The 24,057-nt window shown below is 40.0% G+C and overlaps 1 protein-coding gene across 7 annotated transcripts in view; it reads right to left on the bottom strand.

Moving 5' to 3' along the window:
- Window positions 1–24,057, bottom strand: part of TSC22D1 (TSC22 domain family member 1) — a 145,433-nt gene that overhangs the window by 57,977 nt on the left and 63,399 nt on the right. For 3 of the 7 annotated variants that reach the window (XR_012644556.1, XM_074988264.1, XM_074988274.1), the window contains one exon: window positions 16,161–16,210. The exons of the other annotated variants lie outside the window; for them this stretch is intronic. Coding sequence is in view for 2 of the 3 variants with exons in the window: in XM_074988264.1 (XP_074844365.1) it covers window positions 16,161–16,210 (50 nt within the window). In the remaining variant the exon portion in view is untranslated. The remainder of the gene's footprint in view (window positions 1–16,160; window positions 16,211–24,057) is intronic. 7 annotated transcript variants of the gene reach the window in all.

The following is a 24,057-nucleotide window of genomic DNA, read 5'->3' as shown; positions in this document are numbered from 1 at the left end:
TTGATCAAATTAATCACCCAGACCCATCAAATAAAACAGAGCATCAATTAACAGAGTAAGTCCAACTCTAAATAACTAAATCAGTTTAAGAAAGCACAGTTATCCAAAGGTAATTCCAGTAATTTATTCCAGTGTCAACAGCTAATGAAACAGGACCCACTTAGACAGATGTATCTCATCATAATAAAAGCTTTTATTTTCAGTTCAGAATAGTTAAATAGCACAAGGACTATATCAAAATCATTCTCCTCTCCATCACAAAGCTAGTCTCACTTTCAGTTCTATGTACTGAGTAGGCCCTTACTTTAATTGGATTACCAGTTTCCTACCTCTACATTTGAGATGGTCAACAACGGCTGATTAAATTTACCTTTTCTAAGACTCAGTCCCCAGGAGATCATTAGCTCATTCTAGAGCAAATACAGCAATGCATATCTATGATTTTGCAGTTTCCTCTAATAAGAATTTGCTGGTTGACTGGATCTTCCTATCCCGTCTCACAAGGCACCACAAGTAGTATGAACCTTTGACCTGTTAGTCCATTTAAAAGAACAGAATCTCTCCCCCACTGAATTATCCCAATGAGTAATTACGACCAGGAGGTTGCTGGATATTCAAATATTCTGGATAATAGAGAAGTATACCTGGCAATGCATAACATTAAAGAAAAACCAAAATTAGATATTAAGAAACAAAAGTGTATGCAGCCGACTTTATTTACCAGCAACAGTTACTGTAGACTGGAAATATATTTTATTTGCAGTATTTACTTTGACTATACTGTACTTTTGGAAAACAACCAAAATTTACTTATGGTTAAGATGCCAGTTATTTGCAAGTTCCAAAATGCCAGACATGGGTTTACTGTATCACTTAATTTGTTTAAAGGGTCAAATGCTTCAGATCAGAGGCCCAAACAATGGCAGCCTGCATGACTAGAAATACTTCAATACAAAGGGAGGGAATGAATCACTGCAGAATATGGGTAAAAAAGAAACCCAAACAGTACAGTACTTCTAAAGAGCTGTATTTTGTTATATCCAGGTTAATGCATTTAGCAGATAACTATATACAAGTCATTCACAGCATTTAATAACCAGTTTTCATTTTTTATACTTCTGATTTTTATGAAGAAATCACTTCAGGAGTATGAAAATATAACTGCTTTTGCAAACATTTTAACAATTTTCACTTTTCCTGCACGGAAGTTTTGCTCCCCTTCTCAGATACTCCCATGTGAAACAATGACTGATTGTTTTCCCTGCCACTCAATGGGTCTCTCCTGCCTCCCCACCCCTAAAGCACCAGTCAACTTGGCAAAAAAGCTATTCCTTCCTTGCCAAAAGCATCACTAATATACAAGCAGTGCCATCACACTTTTGTTAGTAAATCTGTACTCCTCCTGCAGCAGTACAGCAAACATATTGCCATGTTAAGCACCAACGGAATTTGCCATTTTGCTCAGCCCAGCAGCCAGAAAGCTTACGAGACAAGCATCAGTTACATCATGAATAGACTGCAAAGAAGATTACCCCTACATTAATTTCTCCAACTATATTCTGTTTGCAGACTCCATATCCTTGGGAGGCCATAAATCACAAACCCCCAACACGGGGACACAGCAGAAGCCATCTCTGAAGTACTAATTCTTCTGAGATTGCATCTGGAAAACCTACGGACTTAGCCCCAGAGTGTGACATCTTTATGAAAACTGTCACCATTTCTGACATTAAGGACACAAGTCAGAGCTATTTCTTCATCAAATAGTGCACTATAAAATTAACATTCAAAACAGCATTCACTGGGCCTGCTCTAAGTGGATTTTCCAGTGTTAAGATACAGCAAACTCTTCTACATCGAGCACTTCATCATCTGGAATTCTTAATTATAACCAAAGTAAATTTTAGTTACATTTTCCATAAATACAATATAATGAAAGTAAATACAAATAAATATAGCATAAGTTTCCAGCGTACAATATTGCTGCTGTTGGTAAATAAAGTACACTGCATACATTTGTTTCTTAATATCTAACCTTGCTGTTCTTTACTATTATGCATTGCTAGGTCTCTCTCTTGATTATCCAAAATATTTGAATATCCTGCAACCTCCTGGTCCTGTAGCTGCCAGAGTTTACGGTATAAAAACATTTGCTCAAACTGGAAGACTTCATCTAGTTTACAGGACAACTAAGAGACTCAGAATATTAAACATTCCCAGACCACAACATATACATTTTCTATACTGTTCTCCTAGCCCCCGTAGACAAAAAACAGCTACTTTATAAATCATTCTTAAAAAAAAAAAAAAAAGTGTTATGTACTAAGTCTGTGTACCAGATGGCTTTCGATTATATTAACAAGAATACTGCTCAAATTCAAATTAGGACCAAAATGTTCCAAGCAAAAATCTGCTTGGTTTTTTCTACAAACAGAAAAAATGTATGGGAGATTCTCCATCTTGGTGTTATGGAGTGGACAACTGACCGTGTACACTTTTATACTGGTTAGTCTCTTAAATTCAAGCTTGTTTTTTTGAAATTATTGGATGGCAATGTTTCACTCAAAATACTCAGTTTATGGATACTTAATCCCAATAACAAAATTCATTACAGAAGGAAATATTTCAAGAAAAAATTAAGTTTAAAGAATGGGTAAATAAATAAGACTTAACATCTAAAAGTATCTCAGAAAAAAGACTTGGAGCATTGTAGGAGGAAATCTGATAGTAGACTATTTTAGCATGAAGTTAACTGCTACTCTGGTCCATAAATCAGACTAGAAAAGTCTTTCTGGGTCATCCAGTTTAAATCATTACCAGTAACTTGTTTTGGCATATTAGCAGCATGGGAACCTCTGCTGAACTTGAATATTCAGGTTCTCTGCCCAGTTGCTCTTGGTATTGTAAATATTTCCTAACAATCTGCAATAAATATTTCCATCCTTAATTTCAGGGTATTATTGCTGTTTCACACACCATCTGAGACCTTGTCTACAATTACCTGCATTGCCAATTTACTTCAACAATGTAAACAGCGTACATGAAATCAACATACTGACCGGAACATCATGTATGTTGTAAGGTCAACAGGGACTGCTTTCCTGTCAATGCTTACTACACTTCTCTTACTGGTAGAGTACCAGCGTGCAGAGGAGTGAGCTCAGAGATTGATTTATCCCATCCACAGTAGTCACAATACATTGATAGCCAGTGGACCGATCCCTGCCACATTGATCTGCCACATAGTATAGACAAGGCTTTAGACTGAATAATTTATACCCTTCTTGTAAACAGTGTGTAAAACTGCAGTATGCAGTCCACCAGAACAGTTGTTATTCTCTTTAATTTTCTGTTAATTTTTTTCCAGAATTTGAACCAGCAAGCTTATCTGAATGACAAAATACTACTATATTTTTGCAGCCTTTACACCAAGTAACTACCATATAAGATTAGAATACGTGTAGTGCAGTATTACCAAGGCCAAAAGCAGGTGTTTCAGAGGAAGATGCCAGAGCCATTCATGAGGCAAACATGGAATGGTCATTAGTGACTGGGTTAAGCCCTTAAGAATTAAGTTTAATATCCCTTCCAACACTTTGTGGTCATTAATAGCTCTAGACATTCTTGATAGAGCACAAAAATCCAACCCCTTTTTGAACCATGGAAATTACTGATTTCCATAAATTTCCTTTGGCAACGACTTCCATAATTCAATAACCAATTGTGTGAAATACCATCACCAAAAATTTTACTCCACAATGAACTCGGGGGCTTCTGACTAATACACAAAATACATATCCACATTTGATCTGTAATTCACAAACATGGTCCACAGACATCCAGGAGGATTATCTGCAGATTTGCTAGGTTCTACTAATAGCTACTTAGATAGCAGGACTGGACTATATAAGAGATGGTTTTGATAGCTATATGCTTCCTAAAATTATGTACCTCCCCAAGATAAGCAGTTATTTGAACATGGCAGCTATAAACTCAGACTTCAAAGCACACCACACATTCTTATGATTACACAACTGTTTTCAACTTGTGTGTGTCTGGGCCCCAAAAAGCCCTTGTAGGTGTCCCAAACAATTCTCGCAATCTTTGCTACCACAAAGTACAATAGAATAGAAGACTCAAGCTTGGTGTGGTAAAGAGAATTTTCATATATTTGTAATTTACCATCTTGTACCATTTAAGAGATGCTTTAGTAGAATCTCTTCATCTGAAGTAGTCATTGAGAATTAAATCCTGCCCCAGCAGAAGACCAGTGCTTTTTTGTGACAGGATTTGCCATGAGTTTGGCTGGGGGAGGAGGATACAGAGACGCTGAGTAGTCTGTTTCTTGTTTTGTTATAAAAAGAGAAGTACTGCAGAAGACTAATGATCAACATGAAGAGCTGTCCCATTATTTGTCCATTTTAAGAACATGTTTGTTTCACGTTTTAATTTCTTCCATTGTTCTGGATGGCACATACAGGTCTTTCTAAATTACTAGTTAAACATTATACAGAATGCAATCATTAAAACCCATTTTCTCATCTATTTCCTTTATGAGAATAACAGTTTCATAAATTTAGCACATTAGTACTGTGCACTGGGTTTAACAACTCACTTTCAAACTTACTTAGTAACAGAGAGGGAGCCATGCTAGTCTACATACTATCAGAACAAAAAGCAGTCAAGTAGCACTTTAAAGACTAGCAAAATAATTTATTAGGTGAGCTTTCATGGGACAGACCCACTTCTTCGGACCATAGCCAGACCAGAACAGACTCAATATTTAAGGCACAGAGAACCAAAAACAGTAATCAAGGAGGACAAATTGATTCTGTTTTTGGTTCTCTGTGCCTTAAATATTGAGTCTGTTCTGGTCTGGCTATGGTCCAAAGAAGTGGGTCTGTCCCATGAAAGCTCACCTAATAAATTATTTTGCTAGTCTTTAAAGTGCTACTTGACTGCTTTTCGTTTCAAATTTATTTTGTCATACTAGTATTATGTCCACTATGTAATAATATATATAAAAAAAAGCGTGGCCATGCTGGGCAAGATGAATGTCTGCCTAGCCCAGTATCTCAAATTCTGACAGGGGCCAATGCCAAAGTGCTTCAGAGAAAATGAGCAGAGCATGCAACCATCTCAAGAACTGGGGCTGCTCTGGCCAGGCTTGAGTGCCTACATGCCCCCGGCACACTCAGGATCCAGGCTACTCCAGCCGATTAGAATTTCCCTGCCCATGACATTGTTCTAGCTGTGCTGGGGTGCCCCCCTGCCCACCCATGGCAATTTGGTTGCCTGGCACAACCCCCTCCTGATCCAGCCCATACCAATTAACAGGAAGCAGTAAGCCTCATCTGTTTAGGATGAGATTCACCAGTTAACTACCTAACCATTAACATTCCTAGTTAATATTTCCTTTTCCAACTAAATATAAAAATTAAAGATTCTTGTCCAAAATGCAAATCCCATGTTTTTCCAGAGCAAATAGATTTTTAAGATCTCTGCTTATTATCTCTCTTCTGTTAGTTGCTATTATTTTTGATTGCCTCTGCATATTGAGTAGTTGTCTTGAGAGAACTGCCCATCACTAAGACCTCTTTCTTGAGTGCTCACAGATAAATTAAAAATCACATTTTCTATGTATATTTGGGATTATAATTTTCCAATGTGCATTATTTTGCATTCATCAACACAATTTCATCTGGATTTTTGTTGTCCAGTCACCCAGTTTTGCGAATCCCTTTGTAACGCTTCATAGTCTGCTTTGGACTTAACTAACTTGAGTAATTTTGTATTGTCTTCAATTTCACCACCTTCCCATTCACTCTTTTTCCAAATAATTTATAAATGTTAAACAGCCCTGGCCCCAATACAAATTCTTAGAAGACACCATTATTTTCATTCTGAATACTGAGCATGCATTTCTGCCTTTGTCTCCCTTAAACCAGTTATCGATGCATGAGAGGACCTTCTCTCTGATCACCACAGCTTACTTTGCTTAAGAGGCCTTGGTGAAGCACCTCCTGCAGGGCTTTCTCGAAATCCAAGTACACTATGTCCACTATATCATTGTAAACATGCTTGTTGATACTCTCAAAGAATTCTAATAAATTAACAGACTGGTGAGGCATGACTTACAAAAACCAGGCTGATTCTTTCCCAGACAAGTTTAAAAAGAAATTGCCCGGTACAGTAGCTGGTAGGATTGACTGTGGAGTCTTTTTTAAATGGTGTCTCAGATATCCATAGCCCTCTGGTACAGAAAATGTTTAAGTGATAGCTTACATAGCACAATTAGAATAATATTTTTCAGAACTCTTGGGTGAATAATAAGACACCATTATTATATTTATCAATTTCTTACTAAAACTCTCAGTGACTACTCATTCTGGGACAGTTCCTTGTATTTGTCACCTAAAAATAATGGCTCAGGTTTGGAAATGTCCCTCACATTCTCAGCCATGCGAGATGGATGCAAAGAATTCATTTAGTTTCTCCACAATGACCTTACTGTCCTTGAGTTCTTTAGCACTTTGATTATTCAGGCCCCAGAGGTTGTTTGGCAGGCTCTCTTTTTTTTGGCACAAGAGCTTTTGGCAAGTCACGCTTCATTCTTTTTTTCAGCTTGCCTAGTTATACTTTTAACACTTCACTTGCCAGTGTTTACAGTCCTTTTTATTAAGCTAAGCAAGATTTATTTTCCAATTTTTATCTGACCATTTTTTACTTCATTGTTTAGTGATGGTAGAACTATTTTCATCTTATATATCTCTTAAATTTGGGGTATGCATACAAATTTGAGCCTCCATTATGGTGTTTCTAAAAAATGTAGCTAGCAGGCATTTCATTTTTGGGACCATACCTTTTAATTTTTGTTTAACTGGTATCCCCATTTTTGTGTACTGTTGCTCCATTTTCTTAAGTTAAATGCTATTATGGTGGGATCCTTGGGAATCACTACTTTATCGCAAGATGGTAAATTTAATTATGGTTATTACTGAGCAGCTCAGCTATATTCACCTCTGGTACCAGATCCTGTGCTACCCTTAGGAGTATATCAAGAATTGCCTCTCCCTTTGTGATTTCTAGCAGTGACTGCTCCAAGCAGCAGTCATTAATGTTGTCTAGAAAGTATGGTATATAGTACAAACAGCAAGCCTTATAAAAGATGTATATACAACTCATCTACATAGATTTTTAAGCTCAAATACATTTAAAATATTTTACCCAATGGCAGTGCAATTTATTTTCCAAGATTCTCACTAAATGTATGAATTTTCATCATTCCAAGCTAATCAGGAAACAAATTTCAGTTTATTTTATAGCTCAACAATGACAGAGAAGCTGTGCCATATCATGAAGTGGTATTGCTTGACATTAAGATGGAATATAACAAGCTTATGTGACCTCATAACAAAATAATGCTGCTTGAAAATAACCAAATGATTTCGTCCAATTTTACAGATAAAGTATTTGAGGAGAATCAATAAATCAGGAAAAATATTTCCATTCTGATCACAAAACAAAAGCAACTGTTTTCAGACTACCTAATGTGAAAAAGCTAAATGTTTTAAGGTTTCTGACAAAGGTTTGTTTCAACAAAATCTATTTTACAAAAATGTTTCACACAAAAGCTGTAGGAGTTAATGGCTTTCAGTTGTATTTTTATCAAACTGAATCCTTAACTAGGAATTATTTATCCAGTTATTGTAAGGATCGATAAAGTTTCATAAGCAGATCTCCTGTCAAGATCTGGCATACCCAGCCTCATAGCGATCCTCAACAACAGAAGACTATGATGGCTTGGTCATATGAGAAGAATGGGTGACAAGTGTCTTCCCACAGAAATCCTCTTCAGTGAACTGTCATATGGGCTGAGAACAAGAGGAAGATAAAAGCCAAGATTCAGAGATACATGAAAAAATTCAACATTGATCCAAAATCCTGGGAACCTACATCATATCAGAATACCTGGCAATGATTGCGACAAAAGGGCACATTATCCTTCAACAGTATATGTGCAAGCCACACAAAAGAATGTCATCTTACAAGGAAAAACTCTCAGACTGACATGAGGTTATTGCAAATTCACCGTGCAAATCCAACAGTGGATGGATAAGCCATGAGAGAAGTTGCAGACTCAAATACTGCCCACAGACCTTCACCACAGCTAATCACCATCTCTCGTGACGGACAGGGGCCAAAGAGATTCTCAAATGAAAGAGTATCGGTATTGCTACACACTGACTGGAAATACTGGAAGTATACAGCTTTAAAACCAGATTTTAAAATTCTGCTTATTGAGATTCTGTCTCATTCACAATTCAGGTAGTCAGATATACTTCATAGAAACGGATAAAAACAAACTAGTCCCTAGAACTTTCCTTTAACAAATTTTAAACCCTTTTTAATGAAGTTGAAAAGGAAAAACCCACACAGCATACACAAAAAAGTAATGCTGTAACAAAAAAAAAAAAAAAAAAAAAAAAAAAAAATCTTACATGCAAGTTAACACGCTATCCATATCTGACATTTAGAGGGCAACTTATTTTTACAGTGTTCCTTACTCATGCTCTCTCATACCTTACATTAAAAAAATCATGCATTAATGACTGGACAATAATTAAGTGGGAGCATCTCTCACTGATACCAATGGAAGAGTTCCGTGGAGAAGGGGATCAGGGCCCACATGAACAGGAAACATTTTGCTTCAAATCCCCAAGAAACTAGAAATAGGGGTTAAGCTACTTACAATATTGCAATGAGTTACAACAGGATTTGATTAATTCCAAATTCATCGTTTTGAAATATTAACCCTTATCTCAAAATCAGTACAAAATAAATGTGTATTTGCTAATTTAGTTAAAAGATTTCTAGGCAGCAGAGAACAGGGGGAAATGGTTAGCTTGGGATGGTATGTATGTCAATAAGTGAAGGAGCAAATGGTTTTGTGCAACTGAATATAAAATTTCAGAAAAATGTTCTGATACCTTGTATTTTGTATTGAAAGTAACATCAGTTAATCACCCAAGGAACCCACTTCTAATTTTAAAAGTTAGAAAATACTTTTTCACTTGTGCATTCCCTTGCATAACATAGCATGAGTAAAATGCTACCATACTTTGGAGTTTAAAAAAATACAAAGACCCTGAAAAAGGATATTGAAGTTAATGCTGAAGCCATTTTATTTGGTCTGAAGCAGTAAGAGAATCAGGCTAATAATCTCAATTTCAAAACTACTCAGTCTTAATCCTACGACGGAGACATTGTGTTCAGTTGCCAGGAACAAACATTTCATTTCATAAATATCCTGCTTGATAGGTCATGAAAAATGCACAATAATATCAGAAAGTACCCCATTTCCAAAAGCAAAGGAACGCAAGGAACACAGTTCATTGCTGTTAGCTGCTGGCAGGTCACCAGATGCTTTCTATGCTTGAGTGTCCACAGGCACAGCCACTTGCAGTTCACCATTCTCTGCCAACGTAACTGCAAAAAGCAGTGGAATGAATGACCCCTGTCGTTTTCTGCAGCTATTGAGAGCTACAGGGCTCCACGCCTGCAGACTCTCAGGTAAACTCATCTAGTGCAGTACAAATGGTTCACCGAGATGCATTGCCCCTCTGACTGCTCCACTATATGTGAATCTGTGACCCTGAGCCTCTAATTTGTGATTGTAGGTAGTAGCTTCCATTCAGTCCACACATACTCTCCCTCACTTGTGGTCTGCCACGAGGCTATTAGCACTGCATAAGCAACCCTCCCCCTTTCTGGCCCCGCATTACTTCTCAATCACAGAGCCCTGTGTAGAACTCCAAAGCAGAAGCGAAGAGAAAGGGTTGTGGAGCACTCATAAGGACACACATGTCAAACAACTAACAGCACAGCACAAGGCAAGTCACTTCCTCTTTGAAAAGTGTTCCTATGGATGTTTCAACGTGGGTGACTTTACAGCAGCATCCCATGGAGGAATGAGGCTTGGGAGCTAAATCTATTACTAACAACATACTGTGGAATCAAAGATGGCATTGGAGACTGAATCTGAATGTGAGAGGTTCAAATTGACTTTGTGGAGTGGGCATTAATTCCAGGAGACAACAGGTTGTGCCCTTAAAAATAGCGACTCATTTGGATACCCCTTGAACTGATATTGTGAAACCTTTATGCATATATATTTTTCTACAAAGGGAAAGGAAGAGGTTGGGGACCTCTGAAAGTCTTTTGTCTCTCCAAATAAAATGTTAGTAACTCTAATATGTGTAATCACCTCCCAGTTGTCATGCTGAGGTTTTGAAAGAACAGGAAGAGGGATCTTCTGATTCATATGGAAAGTAGAAGCAACTTTATGGAGAAATTTGGTGTGTGATCTGGCTTATCTGGTCTTTAAAAATACAATAGGTTGCTATTTCTGCTATGCAACAAGCTAAAGTGATGGCAATTAAAAACGCTGTCTTCATGGACAGGTGCATCAGAGATGCATAGCAAATTAGGGTTGGCGGAGACCTCAGAAAGTCATCCAGTCCAACCCCCTGATCAAAGCAGGGTCAACCAGAACTAAATCACTCCAGACGTGGCTTTATCAAGTCAAGCCTCAAAAACCTCTAATGATGGAGATTGCACCAGCTCACTAGGCAACCCATTACAGTGCTTTACCACTATTCCAATGAAATAGGAAAAAACTAAACATCCAATCTAGACCCCTCCCAGCTGCCACTGGAGAACACTGCTTCTTGTTCTGTTATCTGCCACCACAGATAATAGCTTAGCTCCATTCCCCTTCAGGTAGTTGAAAGCTTCTGAATCCCCTGCTCATTCTTTTCTTCAGACTAAAGCCCTGTCCCCTCAGCCTCTCCTCAAATCATGCGTCATCCTTCTAATCATTTTTGCTGCCCCACCAACACCCACAGGCTCTGCAATTTGTTCACAACCTTTCTGTAATCAGAGAATCACAGAACCCAAAACTATATGCAATATTCCAGATGTGGCCTCACCAGTGCTGAACAGAGGGGAATAATCACTTTCCTCTATCTGCTGGCAGTGCTCCTACTACTGCACCCTAGTATGCCATTTGCCTTCTTGGAAGCAAGGGCACACCATGGATTCACATCCAGCTCCTTGTCCACTATAATCACCAGGTCCTTTTTTTTTTTTTTTTTGCGTGCACAGTACTGCCACTTAGCTGTCGGTCCCAAGCGTGCAGCAGTGCAGGGGATTCTTCTATCTTAAGTACAGGACTTTGTACTGGTCCTTGTTGCACCCCCTTCAGATTTCTTTTCTCCAAACCTCCAATTTACCTAGGTCACTCTGGAACCTATGCCTACCCTCCAGTATATCACAGAATCATAGAGCTGAAAGACACCTAAAAAAAGTCAGAGTCCAGCCCCGTGTTCTAAGCAGGACCAAACCCATCAGCCCAGCCCAGCCAAGGCTTTGTCGAGGCGAGACTTAAACACTTCCAGGGATGAAGACTCCACTACTTCCCTGGGTAGACCATTCCAATGCTTCATCACCCTCCTAGTGAAGAATTTTTTCCTAATGTTCAACCTGGACCTTCCCAACCACAACTTGAGACCATTGTTCCATATTCTGCCATCCGCGACCACCGTGAACAGCTTCTCTCCAGCCTCTTTGCAACCTCCCTTCAGTAAGTTGAAGGCTGTTATCAAGTCCCCCCTCAGTCTTCTCTTCTGCAGACTGAAAAGTCCCAATTCCCTCAACCTTTCTTCATAAATCATATGCTCCAGCCCCCTAATTATTTTGGTCACCCTCCGCTGGACCCTCTCCAGTGTATCCACATAATTCCTATAATTGGGGGCCTAGAACTGGACACAGTACTCCAAATGCGGCCTCACGAAAGCCAAATAAAGAGGAAAAAAATCACTTCTCTGGATCTACTGGCAACGCTCCTGTTGATGCAACCTAATGTGCCATTAGCCTTCTTGGCTACAACAGCACACTGTTGACTCATGTCCCGCTTCTCGTCCACTACAACTCCCAGGTCCTTTTCTGCAGAACTACTACCGAGCCAGTTGGACCCCAGCCTGTAACAATGCTTGGGACTCTTCCAGCCCAAGTGCAGGACTCTGCACTTGTCCTTATTGAACCTCAGATTTCTTGCAGCCCAGTCTTCCAATTTGTCTAAGTCACTCTGGACCGTGTCCCTACCCTCCAGAGTATCTACCTGTCCCCCTAGCTTAGTGTCATCCACAAACTTGCTGAGGGTGCAATCCAACCCCTCATACAGGTCATTGATAAATATGTTGACCAGAACAGGACCCAGAACCGAACCTTGGGGCACTCCACTAGAAACCGACCGCCATCCCAACATCAAGCCGTTGATCACTACTCTCTGGACCCGAGCTTCTATCCAGCTTTCTATTCCTCTCACCGTCCATTTATCCAATCCACATTCCTTTAACTTGCTGATAAGAATATTGTGGGAGACTATCAAAAGCTTTGCTAAAGTCGAGATAAATCACATCAATTTTCCCCTATCCACAGAGCCAGTTCTCTCATTGTAGAAACTAATCAGATTGGTCAGGCATGACTTGCCCTTCATGAACCCATGCTGACTATTCCTGATCACTTTCCCCTCCTCCAAGTGCCTCAAAATGACTTCCTTGAGGAGCCCCTCCATGATTTTTCAAGGGACTGATGTATGACTGACCAGCCTATAGTCCTCCAGATCATCCTTCTTCCCTTTTTTAAAGATGGGCACTACACTTGCCTTTTTCCAGTCATCTGGTATCTCCCCCAATCTCCATGACTTTTCAAAAGTTACAGCCAAGGGCTTGTCAACAACATACACCAACTCCCTCAGAACCCTCGGATGAATTAGGTCCGGGCCAATGGATTTATGTACCTTTAGCTTTTTAGATAGCTCCTAACCTGTTCTTTCCCCACCAAAGGCTGTCCACCTTCATCCCACAATCCATCACTTATCGCATTAGGCCGGGGGCTGTCCTTGTCCGTGAAGACAGAGGCAAAGAAAGCATTAAGTACGTCACCTTTCCCTACATCATCTGTCACTGGGTTACCTCCCTCATCCAGTGGGGGCCTCATGCCCTCTCTGATCACCACCTTCTTGCTAACATGCCTGTAGAAACTTTTCTTGTTTTTTCACATGCCTCGTGAGTCACAATTCCAGTTGCACTTTCACCTTCCTGATAACTGCTATACATTCTCGAGCTATACCTTTATATCCCTCCCTAGACATCTGTCCAAGTTTCCACTTTTTGTAAGCTCCCTTTTTGTGCCTAAGTTTTCCAAGAACTTCCCCATTAAGCCAGTCTGGTCTCCTACCATATTTACTTCTCTTGCTGTGCATCAGGACTGCTTCTTTCTGTGCCTTCAGTAGGGCTTCCTTAAAATACTGCCAGTTTTCCTGGACTCCTTTTCCCTTCATGGTAGCATCCCAGGGGATTCTGCCCATCAGGTTCCTGAAGGAGTCAAAAAGTCTGCTTTTCTGAAGTCCAAGGTATGTAATCTGCAGCTCTTTCCTTCCTTTGGTCAGGATCCTGAAGTCTACCATCTCATGATCACTGCTTCCCAGGTTGTCCCCCACCTCTACCTTCCCTATTAGTTCCTCCCTCTTTGTAAGCAGCAGGTCAAGCCGCGCACAACCTCTGGTCGGGTCCTTCAGCACTTGTACCAAGAAGTGATCCCCAACATTCTCCAGAAATTTCCTGGACTGTTTGTGTACCGCCATATTGGTCTCCCAACAGATGTCAGGGTAACTGAAGTCCCCCACGATAACGACAGCCTGCGACCCGGAAACTTCTCTCAGTTGTCCAAAAAAGCCTCATCTACCTCATCAACTGATTTGGCGACCTGTAGCAGACACCAGCCACCACATCTCCAGTGTTGCCTACACCACTAAGCTTCACCCATAGATTCTCAACAGGCTTTTCTTCCTCTATGTACTGGAGTTCCAAGCAGTCATAGTTCTCTCTTACATACAGTGCAACTCCTCCTCCTCTTCTCCCTTGCCTGTTCTTCCTGAACAGTTTATACCCTTTCATGACAGCGCGCCAGTTATGCGAGTCATCCCACCAAGTCTCTCTTATCCCAATCAAGTCATATCTATTTCTCCCTGCAAACTTAGAGTCATCCAGGAATTTGCTGAGGGTGCAGTCCGTCCTATCATTCAGATCTTTAGTAAAGATACTGAACAAAACCAGCTCCAAGACAAACCTTTGGGACACCCTCATTCACGTCAGCTTCCAACTAGAAATGAAGCCAGGGTGAGAGAGAGCAAGTTGTCCAGAGCCAAAGGGAGGTCTAGTCAAGGTTGTGACAACTAGGTTAAAAGTCCAGGCTGGAGCAGGTGGTCTCATATGCAGAAAGATTTCCACTGTCTGTGGGAACGCACACATCAGCAGATGAGCCAACACTAAGTATCATCTACCTGAGAGAGGAAAACTGTTATGGCTGCAAAATGTCCCTCAAGACAGCTGAGAGTTCTAGCCACCTGAGGGCTAAAAATCAGATGATTGAAAACTAGGTTGTAGGTGTGTGCTTGCAGTGACACCAAACTTAGGATAGGCAAGTATATTGAGTGGACAACTTTTGGCTATGGAGCAACACGTATCACCTCACCATTCAAGGTCAAAGGTTTCAGAAGACTGACAAGGAATGGGGGTGCCCATGTAATGCTAAATAGTCCTGAAAGAGACCATGAGAGGGGGAGGTGTGCATGTGGAGGTGGACTGGACAGCAGTACCTAAAATCTCTACTTAGTGCTATATGGGTGCAGCTACACCTACAGCAAACGCATGACAGGGGTACTATTCAAAGACGACAGTAGTCGTAAGCTTCTTCCACTCCTACATCTTGAAGCATATGCCATGGGGGGGGGGGGGGGCAGAGAATGTCCCACAACACCTCTTTCACAATTTCATATGCAGGAAGAGAAAAGAAACTCTTCTGCTGACCAGTTGCTGCAACAGCCCCAAGGGTACAGAGCTATGCATGCACAGGAAATGGAATCAGGCAGAAAGTGGAGGAGGAACATGAACACACAGAAGGAACTGAGGCAAATTTTCTTGATGTGTTCAGAACAAAGGAGCTCATCTCCACCAGATCCACTTCATATACCAAATCCCCACCACCTTGCAACTCTGGCCAGTAGTCTGGATAACAAGCACCTGCTTGTTCATCTGTGATTTTCAACATGCAAAAGCAGAATCAACGAGCAGATTTTAGGAAAAACTTTTAAACAAATCCTACTGATGCTTCCAAATGATGTTAGTTCCTGTTCCAGAATCAGTCTTGCCTGATAACTATTTATACGACAATTATGCTTTTAAACCATGTTCCCCCAGTTCTATCTGCATTAAATGATCTCATTCCCTTATGATGCAACAATTCACTTTAGAGAGAGAAGTAAACTGGCCCAGCCAGTTGAATAAGAACACAACTGGCCTCCCCACTCAAAGTGAGATGACTGGTCATGACAGGGGGCAGAATTTTAGCAGCTGAGCAGAGCAATCAAGGCTTTTGAACAACAGCACCTGACAAAAAAATCGTACAAGTTGCATGCTCATCATGCCAATAGTTAACTGAAATCCTGTCACTCACAGACATGGAGAGGTCAAATGAGCAGGAAAGAGACAGCATAGCTTTTTATATGCAACACATCTCTGACCAACAGAACCACAAATTATGAATGATGTGAGCAGAGATGTGCTTGCTGTACAGCAGCAGGACTTAACAGATCATCGTTAAGTACATCAGCTCAGAACAGAGAGGGTAATTTTATCATCTCCTAGCGAGTGGTATGTTTAAACATATCACAGATGGTATTTAAACATATCATAGATGGTACTCATTCACCAGGGATTAATCCAAAAATTAGTTTCGCAAGTACGTCCCAAGCATGTGGCAATGAAAACTATGGCAACCCACAACATAGTGTATTTAGTTTATTCCACACATATCCAACAATTATTTATTTGCCTTATTTTGTCTAATCTTTCCCCTTCAAATTGCTCATCCTTTTCCTTTTGATCTACATTTATTACTACAGAAGCTGTGACATCACTAGTATGGCCAGAAGCTTAACGAAGCCCACAGGGACCACTAACAAAAATCAACTGCTGTACTGAATGGAAACCACACACATAAGACTGAAACAAATTTAAGAATGTCACATCAAGCACCTGCTGGTTAGTGTTGCCCCTGTAAACAAGCCCAGGCTGGGAAATGGTTTCTGAAATTAAAACAAGAGAAAGAGTTTCAATTAGTTTGAAAAGTTAGTGTTAAACATAACTTTTATGCGGGGGGGGAGTAACCTGGCATAAAAGGGATATCCAAAAATGGTACAAAGTTGTCAACGGTTTTCAGACAGAAGGGTTAAAACAAACATCTAGGTTTGCATATCTTGTATTTAATAAATATAAAGTTTACACTGACTGGAAAAGTATAAGCAAGAAGTGCTTGGGTCACATGTAAAAATTTAAAAAGAGCGTTCAAACTATTACTCACTTAGTAGAATCTTAACTAAGAAGCTAAATCGCTAGGCTATGTCTACACTAGATGTTGAAAGATTATGGCCACACATGAAAGCGGACCAATCTGTTGATCCACTCTTTCAACAGAGAGTGACCAGATGGCCTTGGCCGCTCTCTCAGCAGAAAGGCCAACCAGAAGCACAGCAGACAGGGCTGCCTGGGTACCCGGAAACCCCATCTTTCAGAGAGTCCCCTCCCCACACACGAGCATCCACACAGCTCTTTTGTTAACCAATTCTGTAGAGAAAGATGTTGTGCCTCATGGGGGAGAGGCAGAAGGCTGTTGACAGAAGTGCCAAGTGCTGTTGACAGTATGTTGACGGAATGCATTTTTAGTGTGGACACACTGCGGGTTTGTCAACAAAAACACCTGTTCTGTCTCAAAACTCACTAGTGAAGACATAGCCCTAGAGACTCCAGTCTGGATTGAAGCCTTACTGCATAGGACATAAGCATTTCATGGTACGGCTTGTATCTTATGTGTAATGTCTGGTTTCCTCTTGGTTAAACAGAGGAATCAGACACTACTTAGGACATGGCCCACACTTGAAGACAAGATTGCTCGATTTGAATATAAAAAGACAAAGAAAAGTAACAACAGTACAGGCACAAGAAAATAAAGGAAGCACAACATTTGCTATCAGCATCAGCCCAAGGATACATGGACTGAACTGCTAGGACACTCCCTAATGTTGATGTGTACTGACAAAGCTACCACATCAAATTCATCTTTGGTTTCCATGTATGAAACTGAAAAATGTATCAGTCTAATCCAACTTCACAAGTCCTATCATGTTCCATTATATTCTATTTTGAGATTTCAGAGCAGATATGTCCTGACTGAGTGTAAACCAGTGAACAGCAATATAAAAATCACCACAGAATACTCTCCACTATGGTAAGGGAGAAGAACAGGGTTTTGTTGTTTGTTTTTCAATTCTTACAACTGCTGTACAACTGTTTGGGCTGTATAACTGAACATATGCTGTCAGAATTCAAAAGGTGGCCCTAAATTTATTTGTAACTAACTTCAGATTAAACCACAAAAGACACAGGAGGGGCATGGAAAGAACAGGAAAACAATTTACATCTACAAAAGCTGGCAGCTCTTCTTGAAAATGCAATGGTGAAAAATGACAAACCCTCACATAACAGATTTCTACAGTCACATACACAAAGTACAAGATAAACCCTTTAGTGATTTAATGCATTCGTGATCATTAAAATTTTGGTTGTGAAAGTAATTTGCGCATGCTTATGGATGCTCACTAACTGACAACATTGAATGAGGCATCTCAGTGTAAATTAGAAAGGTACAACAAAATATGAATTCAGGCTAAAAATGAACAGGAATCCACAGAGTCAAACATGTACAAAGGCATGAAAAGAAAATATCTATCCTGCCAAGATGTTTTCACCTTATTCAACAGGTCAAATTGTATTTGGTTTGATTCCTCCTGTTTCTTCCTCCCCAATGAAGTCTACCCATGTCCAGTTACAGCAAAGGGAAAAAAAGGATCAACTACTTGAATGTGAAGTTAATCATTTGTCTCTTTAATGAAATCATCTTGAAAAGAAGAAATCTCCTCTTCATAGTTAAATTTCAATTTAACATCTAGTCTCAATTAAACTAAGCAAATACAATGAATTACAAGAAAAAAATCATGTTTATCTTTAAACAGTCATTGGCTGCGTCTACACTTGCCCCAAACTTCGAAGGGGGCATGGTAATCAGGGCCACGGGAGATTACTAATGAAGTGCTGCGGGCGGCAGGGGCACTTCGAAATTGACGCGGCTTGCCGCCGCGCGTCTCGTCCAGACGGGGCGCCTTTTCGAAAGGACCCCGCCTACTTCAAAGTCCCCTTATTCCTATGAGCTCATGGGAATAAGGGGACTTCGAAATTGATGCGGCTTGCCGCCGCGCGGCTCGTCCAGACGGGGCTCCTTTTCGAAAGGACCCCGCCTACTTCGAAGTGCCCCTGCCGCCCGCATGCTAATGAAGCGCCGAATATGCATTTCAGCGCTTCATTAGTAAACTTCGAATGGCCATTTGCGTGGCCATTTCGAAGTTTGGGGCTCGTGTAGACGTAGCCTTTGTGTGTTGCTTTCTTTTTATAGATTACCTTCTTTGGCACAGAGACTGTCTTCATTTATATGTACACAGCACTTTGCATACTGGAGCATTACAAGAATACATAATAAATTATGAAAAGCAAACAAAAAAGCACTGTATAAATTCTCCTAAAAATCTCTATTCGCCTCCAAAACAGCACAACTAATTTACACTGCAGTAAAGCAAAATGAAATGGATTTCAACTGTGAAAGCCCATATAGCAGCTTGTTATCTTTAGCGAAATTCATACCGGAGATGAACCAGGATATTAACATCTTTAAAACATCAAGCATGAAAATCAAGTATACAGTATTAGACAAACACTATGCAATTTCTTCATAAAATACTATGATACGTATGACCCTTGCCATGATTACAATACTTACAAGATTCCTGGCATATAACTTTACTGAAAATACAGGGGAGTGGGGAGGATCTTTGAAGGCTGTCCAAGTTAAAAACAATCACTTAGTCTTTGCCTACCTGTCCTAGTGACTTTGCAATGTAAAGCATTCTATACATTTCAAAATTTGAATTTCAAATGTTTTTGATCTTTAAAGATCTTTTAAAATTAATTTGCTAAAATTGTTATTACTTATGACGTCACACAAAAGGCTAACTAAATATCCGGCATATTTACCATGCCTTCATGCTAACTTTAATGTTCTCTTTTAACTAACCTGTCTAAAGGATTTTTGTCCAAAACACAAAACTAGGTATAAAAATGAAATAGCACCATACAACAGCATGCAAAGGACACAGTGTATAAGTTCAGGAAGAAGGGCTTTTATCCCCACAATGCCCTTTCCTTATCTTACAATTTTAAGAGGTAGTGGTATTGACCAATACTGTAGTGACTTCTGGCACTGTAACAAATAGCTTTTAAAAAAGCAATTCTCCCCGCAATCTAATGTAATCCAAAACAAAATCTCAAAAGCACGGAACAGTTAACCTTCAACTGGCAGAAACTTAGGGAAATTTAACTTGGTATGAATTTCTCTAAAATTAATGATCTGTGACATTTCTAAATGAGTTGGTTTTATACATGCATATATGCACACAGAGTGAGCAAATCTGTTCACCATTTGCAACTCACAAATTTCTTTCTGGGTGTTCACTCTAAGTCTGGAAACTGAATGGTATTCCTCCACAGTAGAGATAAAGAAAGGAGAAATGCAGGGAGGGGGGAATGAAAGCAGAGAACGCACTAAAACACACCAAAACACAACAGTAGGAAAAACAGCTATTCAGTTTACTCTGGTAAACAAATTCAGAGAGGGACATAACAGCTGGTCTACAAAATTTGTCCACGCATAGCCACATTCAGCCTGCCAAATTAATGGCTTATGTGAAATAAGAGAACTCAACTTCAGCAGCTCCTTGTAATCTTCAAGGCTGAAATACAAAGGCAGATCAAACTAGCAACAGTTTTCTACATAGTTTTTACAAACCCAAGGGAGCTGTTGCATGCTGTAAGAAGAGTAAAGCATACTATTGAAGATAAAAGTTCCATAGAAGAGGCCTCGTGATTGGGAAGTGACATGGAACAGTGTGTGGAAGTAAGCATCCTGACAATTCCAGAAGGCTAAGTAACGTTTTGGGATAAGTGCTACAAATTGCCATTATTATGGATGTCACTTTATTTTCCCCCATCAAAACTGCTTAGTCATTTCGAATGCATCAGTAGTCTGTAATTCCCTCCCTTTATTTACGGCTATGAACCAGAGAATTAGTTCCCATCACATACAAGTGTGTGTAAAACCTGTTCATATTACTCCAGCCTCCTTTCAGCAACGGTGTCACCCACCTTTTACAGCTTGCCAGAAACAATATTATTCATTGTACATAAGGGGATATTAATTTCATGTGGACCACTCACAAGGTTCAGCATACTGCAAAAGCGTTGCAGTATCAGGGCCTAACACAATCTTTAGGAGAGGAAACATAAGACAGCAGAATGGGAATCAAGCTTGTCTTGGGCTTCTACCACTACTGTAACACCAATACATAACATGCCTCTGAGTAATATACAGTTACCAAACTTCCATTTAATCTTACGAGCCAAGGCACAATACAGTCATGGTACTCATATTTTATAATGCCTGGACAACACAGCTGGTATCCATTAGTCCATCTAACCACAGCCATTTGTCAACAAAAACTTGAGAGCCAGAGAAGCAACCAAAAAATCTCAGATGATTTTGCTGTAGTAACAACTTCCCTCAACTGCCTCATGGACCAAAAAGCTTGACCTATTCCTGTGCACGCAAAGACAGCAACAAACCCACAAGACCAATGACAAGTTTGTGAAACTTCTGAATTTCTTCATTAAATAATGGAAAGACCTCTTCATGAAAATCCTTCAGCACATAATTTCAGGCATCATCAAAAACACAGGCATAACCTCCCACAATTAGACAGGAATATTAACTTGACGCCTTACAGATAATTCAGATGACTGGTTACAGAATCAAGTAAGTCCTTCTAGCAACTGTGATCTCACCTTTGTAAACACAAAGTTTCAAGAAAACCTGTACAGCAGGATAAAAAAAAGATAAAAAGAGGACAACTTTTTTGGTCTTTTACAGAGAACATGGCTAGCCCTCAAATAATCAAACAGATGGAAGACAGAACAGCAGCTTTCACCTTCCGCTCCCTGCCCCCCAATTTGAAAACCTCTACAAATTTCAAAAAGAGTGGAGCAGTTCTCCTTGACTAAATTTAAGATAGTCTACAAACTCTCTACGAGTTTGCAGACCACAGGATGAAAACCATGATATAAAAAACTAGCAACAGCTGAACAATTATATTATGGATCACAGGAACAAGAGCTCTTATGCAGTTTTAGAGGACTAATTTTGCCTTTTTTTTTGTGCACCTGCATCAAGGTTGTTAGAGCACTATTATTTTAGTGACGACTGATGGCCAAGCCTTCCAAATTGCATCTTTCAAATAACTATTAAAAATGGAAGTTCCAACGTGGCCCTATAGGGCATAGGGATTTAAAATTTAAGAAGTTACTCAAACTTTATATAACAAAACAATTTAAACCACACATCCTGAGTTATCCCCAGATGGAACAAAATTTTAAATTTGTAAAAACAATTTCCCTTCGCATGAAATGCCCTTTAACTGAATTTTGTTTAAAAAAACCTATTCCCCATACCCTACATCCTGCAAATGCTTCAAATGTGTAATCAAGTAGACTTTATTAAGATGATTCAAGATAAATATACAAATGTGTCTACAAGCTTTTTCAGGATTAGTGCCTCAATCTTCAGCAACACACTTCAAGTGATGTGAATACCATAAATGTTTGGGATGATCTGAGACAACTGTGGTGTGAAGATAGTTGCACCTACATACATGTATCAAAGGTTGTTCAGTTTTGAGGGGGAAAGTCTGACCAGATGTGGGCAGGAAATAATGGTTATGGACCAGTACTTAACAACCTACAAAGTCAGACTATAATGTTTTGTTTTGTTTTGTTTAGTTTAATTTAAATCTAAAATAGCTAGTACTAAAAAAGTAGGCACTTTTCAATCAGCTTTTATTTCCTACTCATTGCACACACATTCCCCCTCAAACAAATGCATGTATTCTATGCGCAATTAAACACTTCCCCCAAAACCTAAATGGCAGTTTTTCAAAGAAATGTCATTAAGGGCACAAGAGCAAACTATTCTATATACAAAAGAAAGGAAGTATGACAAGAAACTACCCTGCCTAAACAAGGAGGCCTTGAATGATCTTTAAAAAAAGGTCCTAGAAAAGTGGAAACAAGGTCAAATTACAAAGTAAGAATATAAACAAATACCACGAGTACATAGGGCCAAATTTAGAAAGGCAAAAAGGCACAAAAACTCAAAACTAGTTAAAAGACAAAGGCTAACAAGGTAACATTCTACAAATATATTAGAAGCAAGAGGAAGACCAAGGACTGGGTAGGTCTCTTACTCAAAAAGAAAAAAGAACAGAAAATGTGGAAGGGGCAGAGGTACTTAATGACTTTAGTTTCGGTTTTCACCAAGGTGGCTGGTGGTGAGTGGATGCCTACCATAATAAATTCTAGAGAAAATGAGGTCTGTTCAGAAGGTAAAATAAGAAGAGAACAAGTTAAAAAATACTAAGTAAAGTTAAGATGTCTTCAGTCATCCTGAATAAATGAATCCTACAATATTCAAAGGAGCTGAGTGACAAAAGTATCCGAGCTGTTAGCTATCATCTTTGGAAAGTCATGGAAGAGAGGAGATTCCAGAAGACTAGAAAAGGTAAATATAGTGTCCTCCTATAAAAACGAAGATAAAAACAAGTCACAAAAATATAGACCAGTCATCTTAACTTGTGCCAGGAAAGAGACCTGAGTGAATAATTAGGCATGGTTACTAATGGTTCAGAGTTATGCCAGGAGCAGCTAATAGGGAGTTTGCCTGGGAAAGCATCCTGGAGAAGCTCAGGTGAGTGTGGCATTTGGGGGGGCTGCGTTGTGAGCTGGTGGGCTGAATATCTGTCTGTGGTGTCTGTGCATTTGTTTCATTTTGCAGTGAGGGGCAGATTGCATAGCTGCCTGTGTGCCTGAGCATCTGTTTTGCAGAGAGGGGCAGTTGGAAAGCATGTTTGGCAGTTTGCAAGGTGTGAATTGGGAGAGCTTCCTTCCAGGTGGGCCTTCAAGGGCTGATTAGATTGGAGGCAAAGGCTTTGAGGAGGGCCTAACCAGCTAGCAGCTCTATAAGAAGGCAGTCCCATCGAACCCTGTGAGCAGCAAACAGGAGCAGCTAACAAGGAGTTTGCCTGGGAGTTTGCCTTCAGGAGGAGCCCCATACCTGTTTTTACCTTTCTTATTTGGTGTTTCTCTTGCACCCTTCAAGGCGGCACTAGAAACAAATAAGGGATCTCTGTAAAGGGAAAAAATGGAGAGTGATATGGCTGGTGAGAGGTCTGTTGTTGTGACATGCATGTCATGCGCCATGTTTGTCTTCCTCCCAAACGATAGAAAGGATTTTCTATGTACCAAGTGCAAGCTGGTAGCCATTTCAGAAGAGGTTAAAAGGACGTGAGGCACAAATATCAACCCTCAGGTCCATCAGAGAAGGTGAAGACTTTCTGGATAGAAGGCAACAGATAATACTGCAGAAACAGCAGGCTACCCAAACCAAGGAGAACTGGAAGCACGTTACCTCCAGGAGGAGAAAACCAGTTCAAGTCTCTCCAATTCCAGTGGAGTTAAGTAACCGCTTTCAGCCTCTCTCCACAGGTGATACAGCAGAGATAAGTGGGTCTGATCCAATCCCTGGGAGGTATCTGAAAGAGTCCCCACAATTTAGAAGGCATGGGATGTGCAGTTTTAGGGATGGGAGTTCTATGACCACCGCCCCTAAGAGAAAAAGACGAGTGGTGGTGGTCGGGGACTCCCTCCTAAGAAGGACGGAGTC

Source organism: Carettochelys insculpta, chromosome 1 (assembly GCF_033958435.1).
Source record: "Carettochelys insculpta isolate YL-2023 chromosome 1, ASM3395843v1, whole genome shotgun sequence".
Lineage (NCBI taxonomy): Eukaryota > Metazoa > Chordata > Testudines > Carettochelyidae > Carettochelys > Carettochelys insculpta.
Note: the sequence above shows the minus strand (reverse complement) of the source record. Positions and strands in the feature narration are given on the sequence as shown.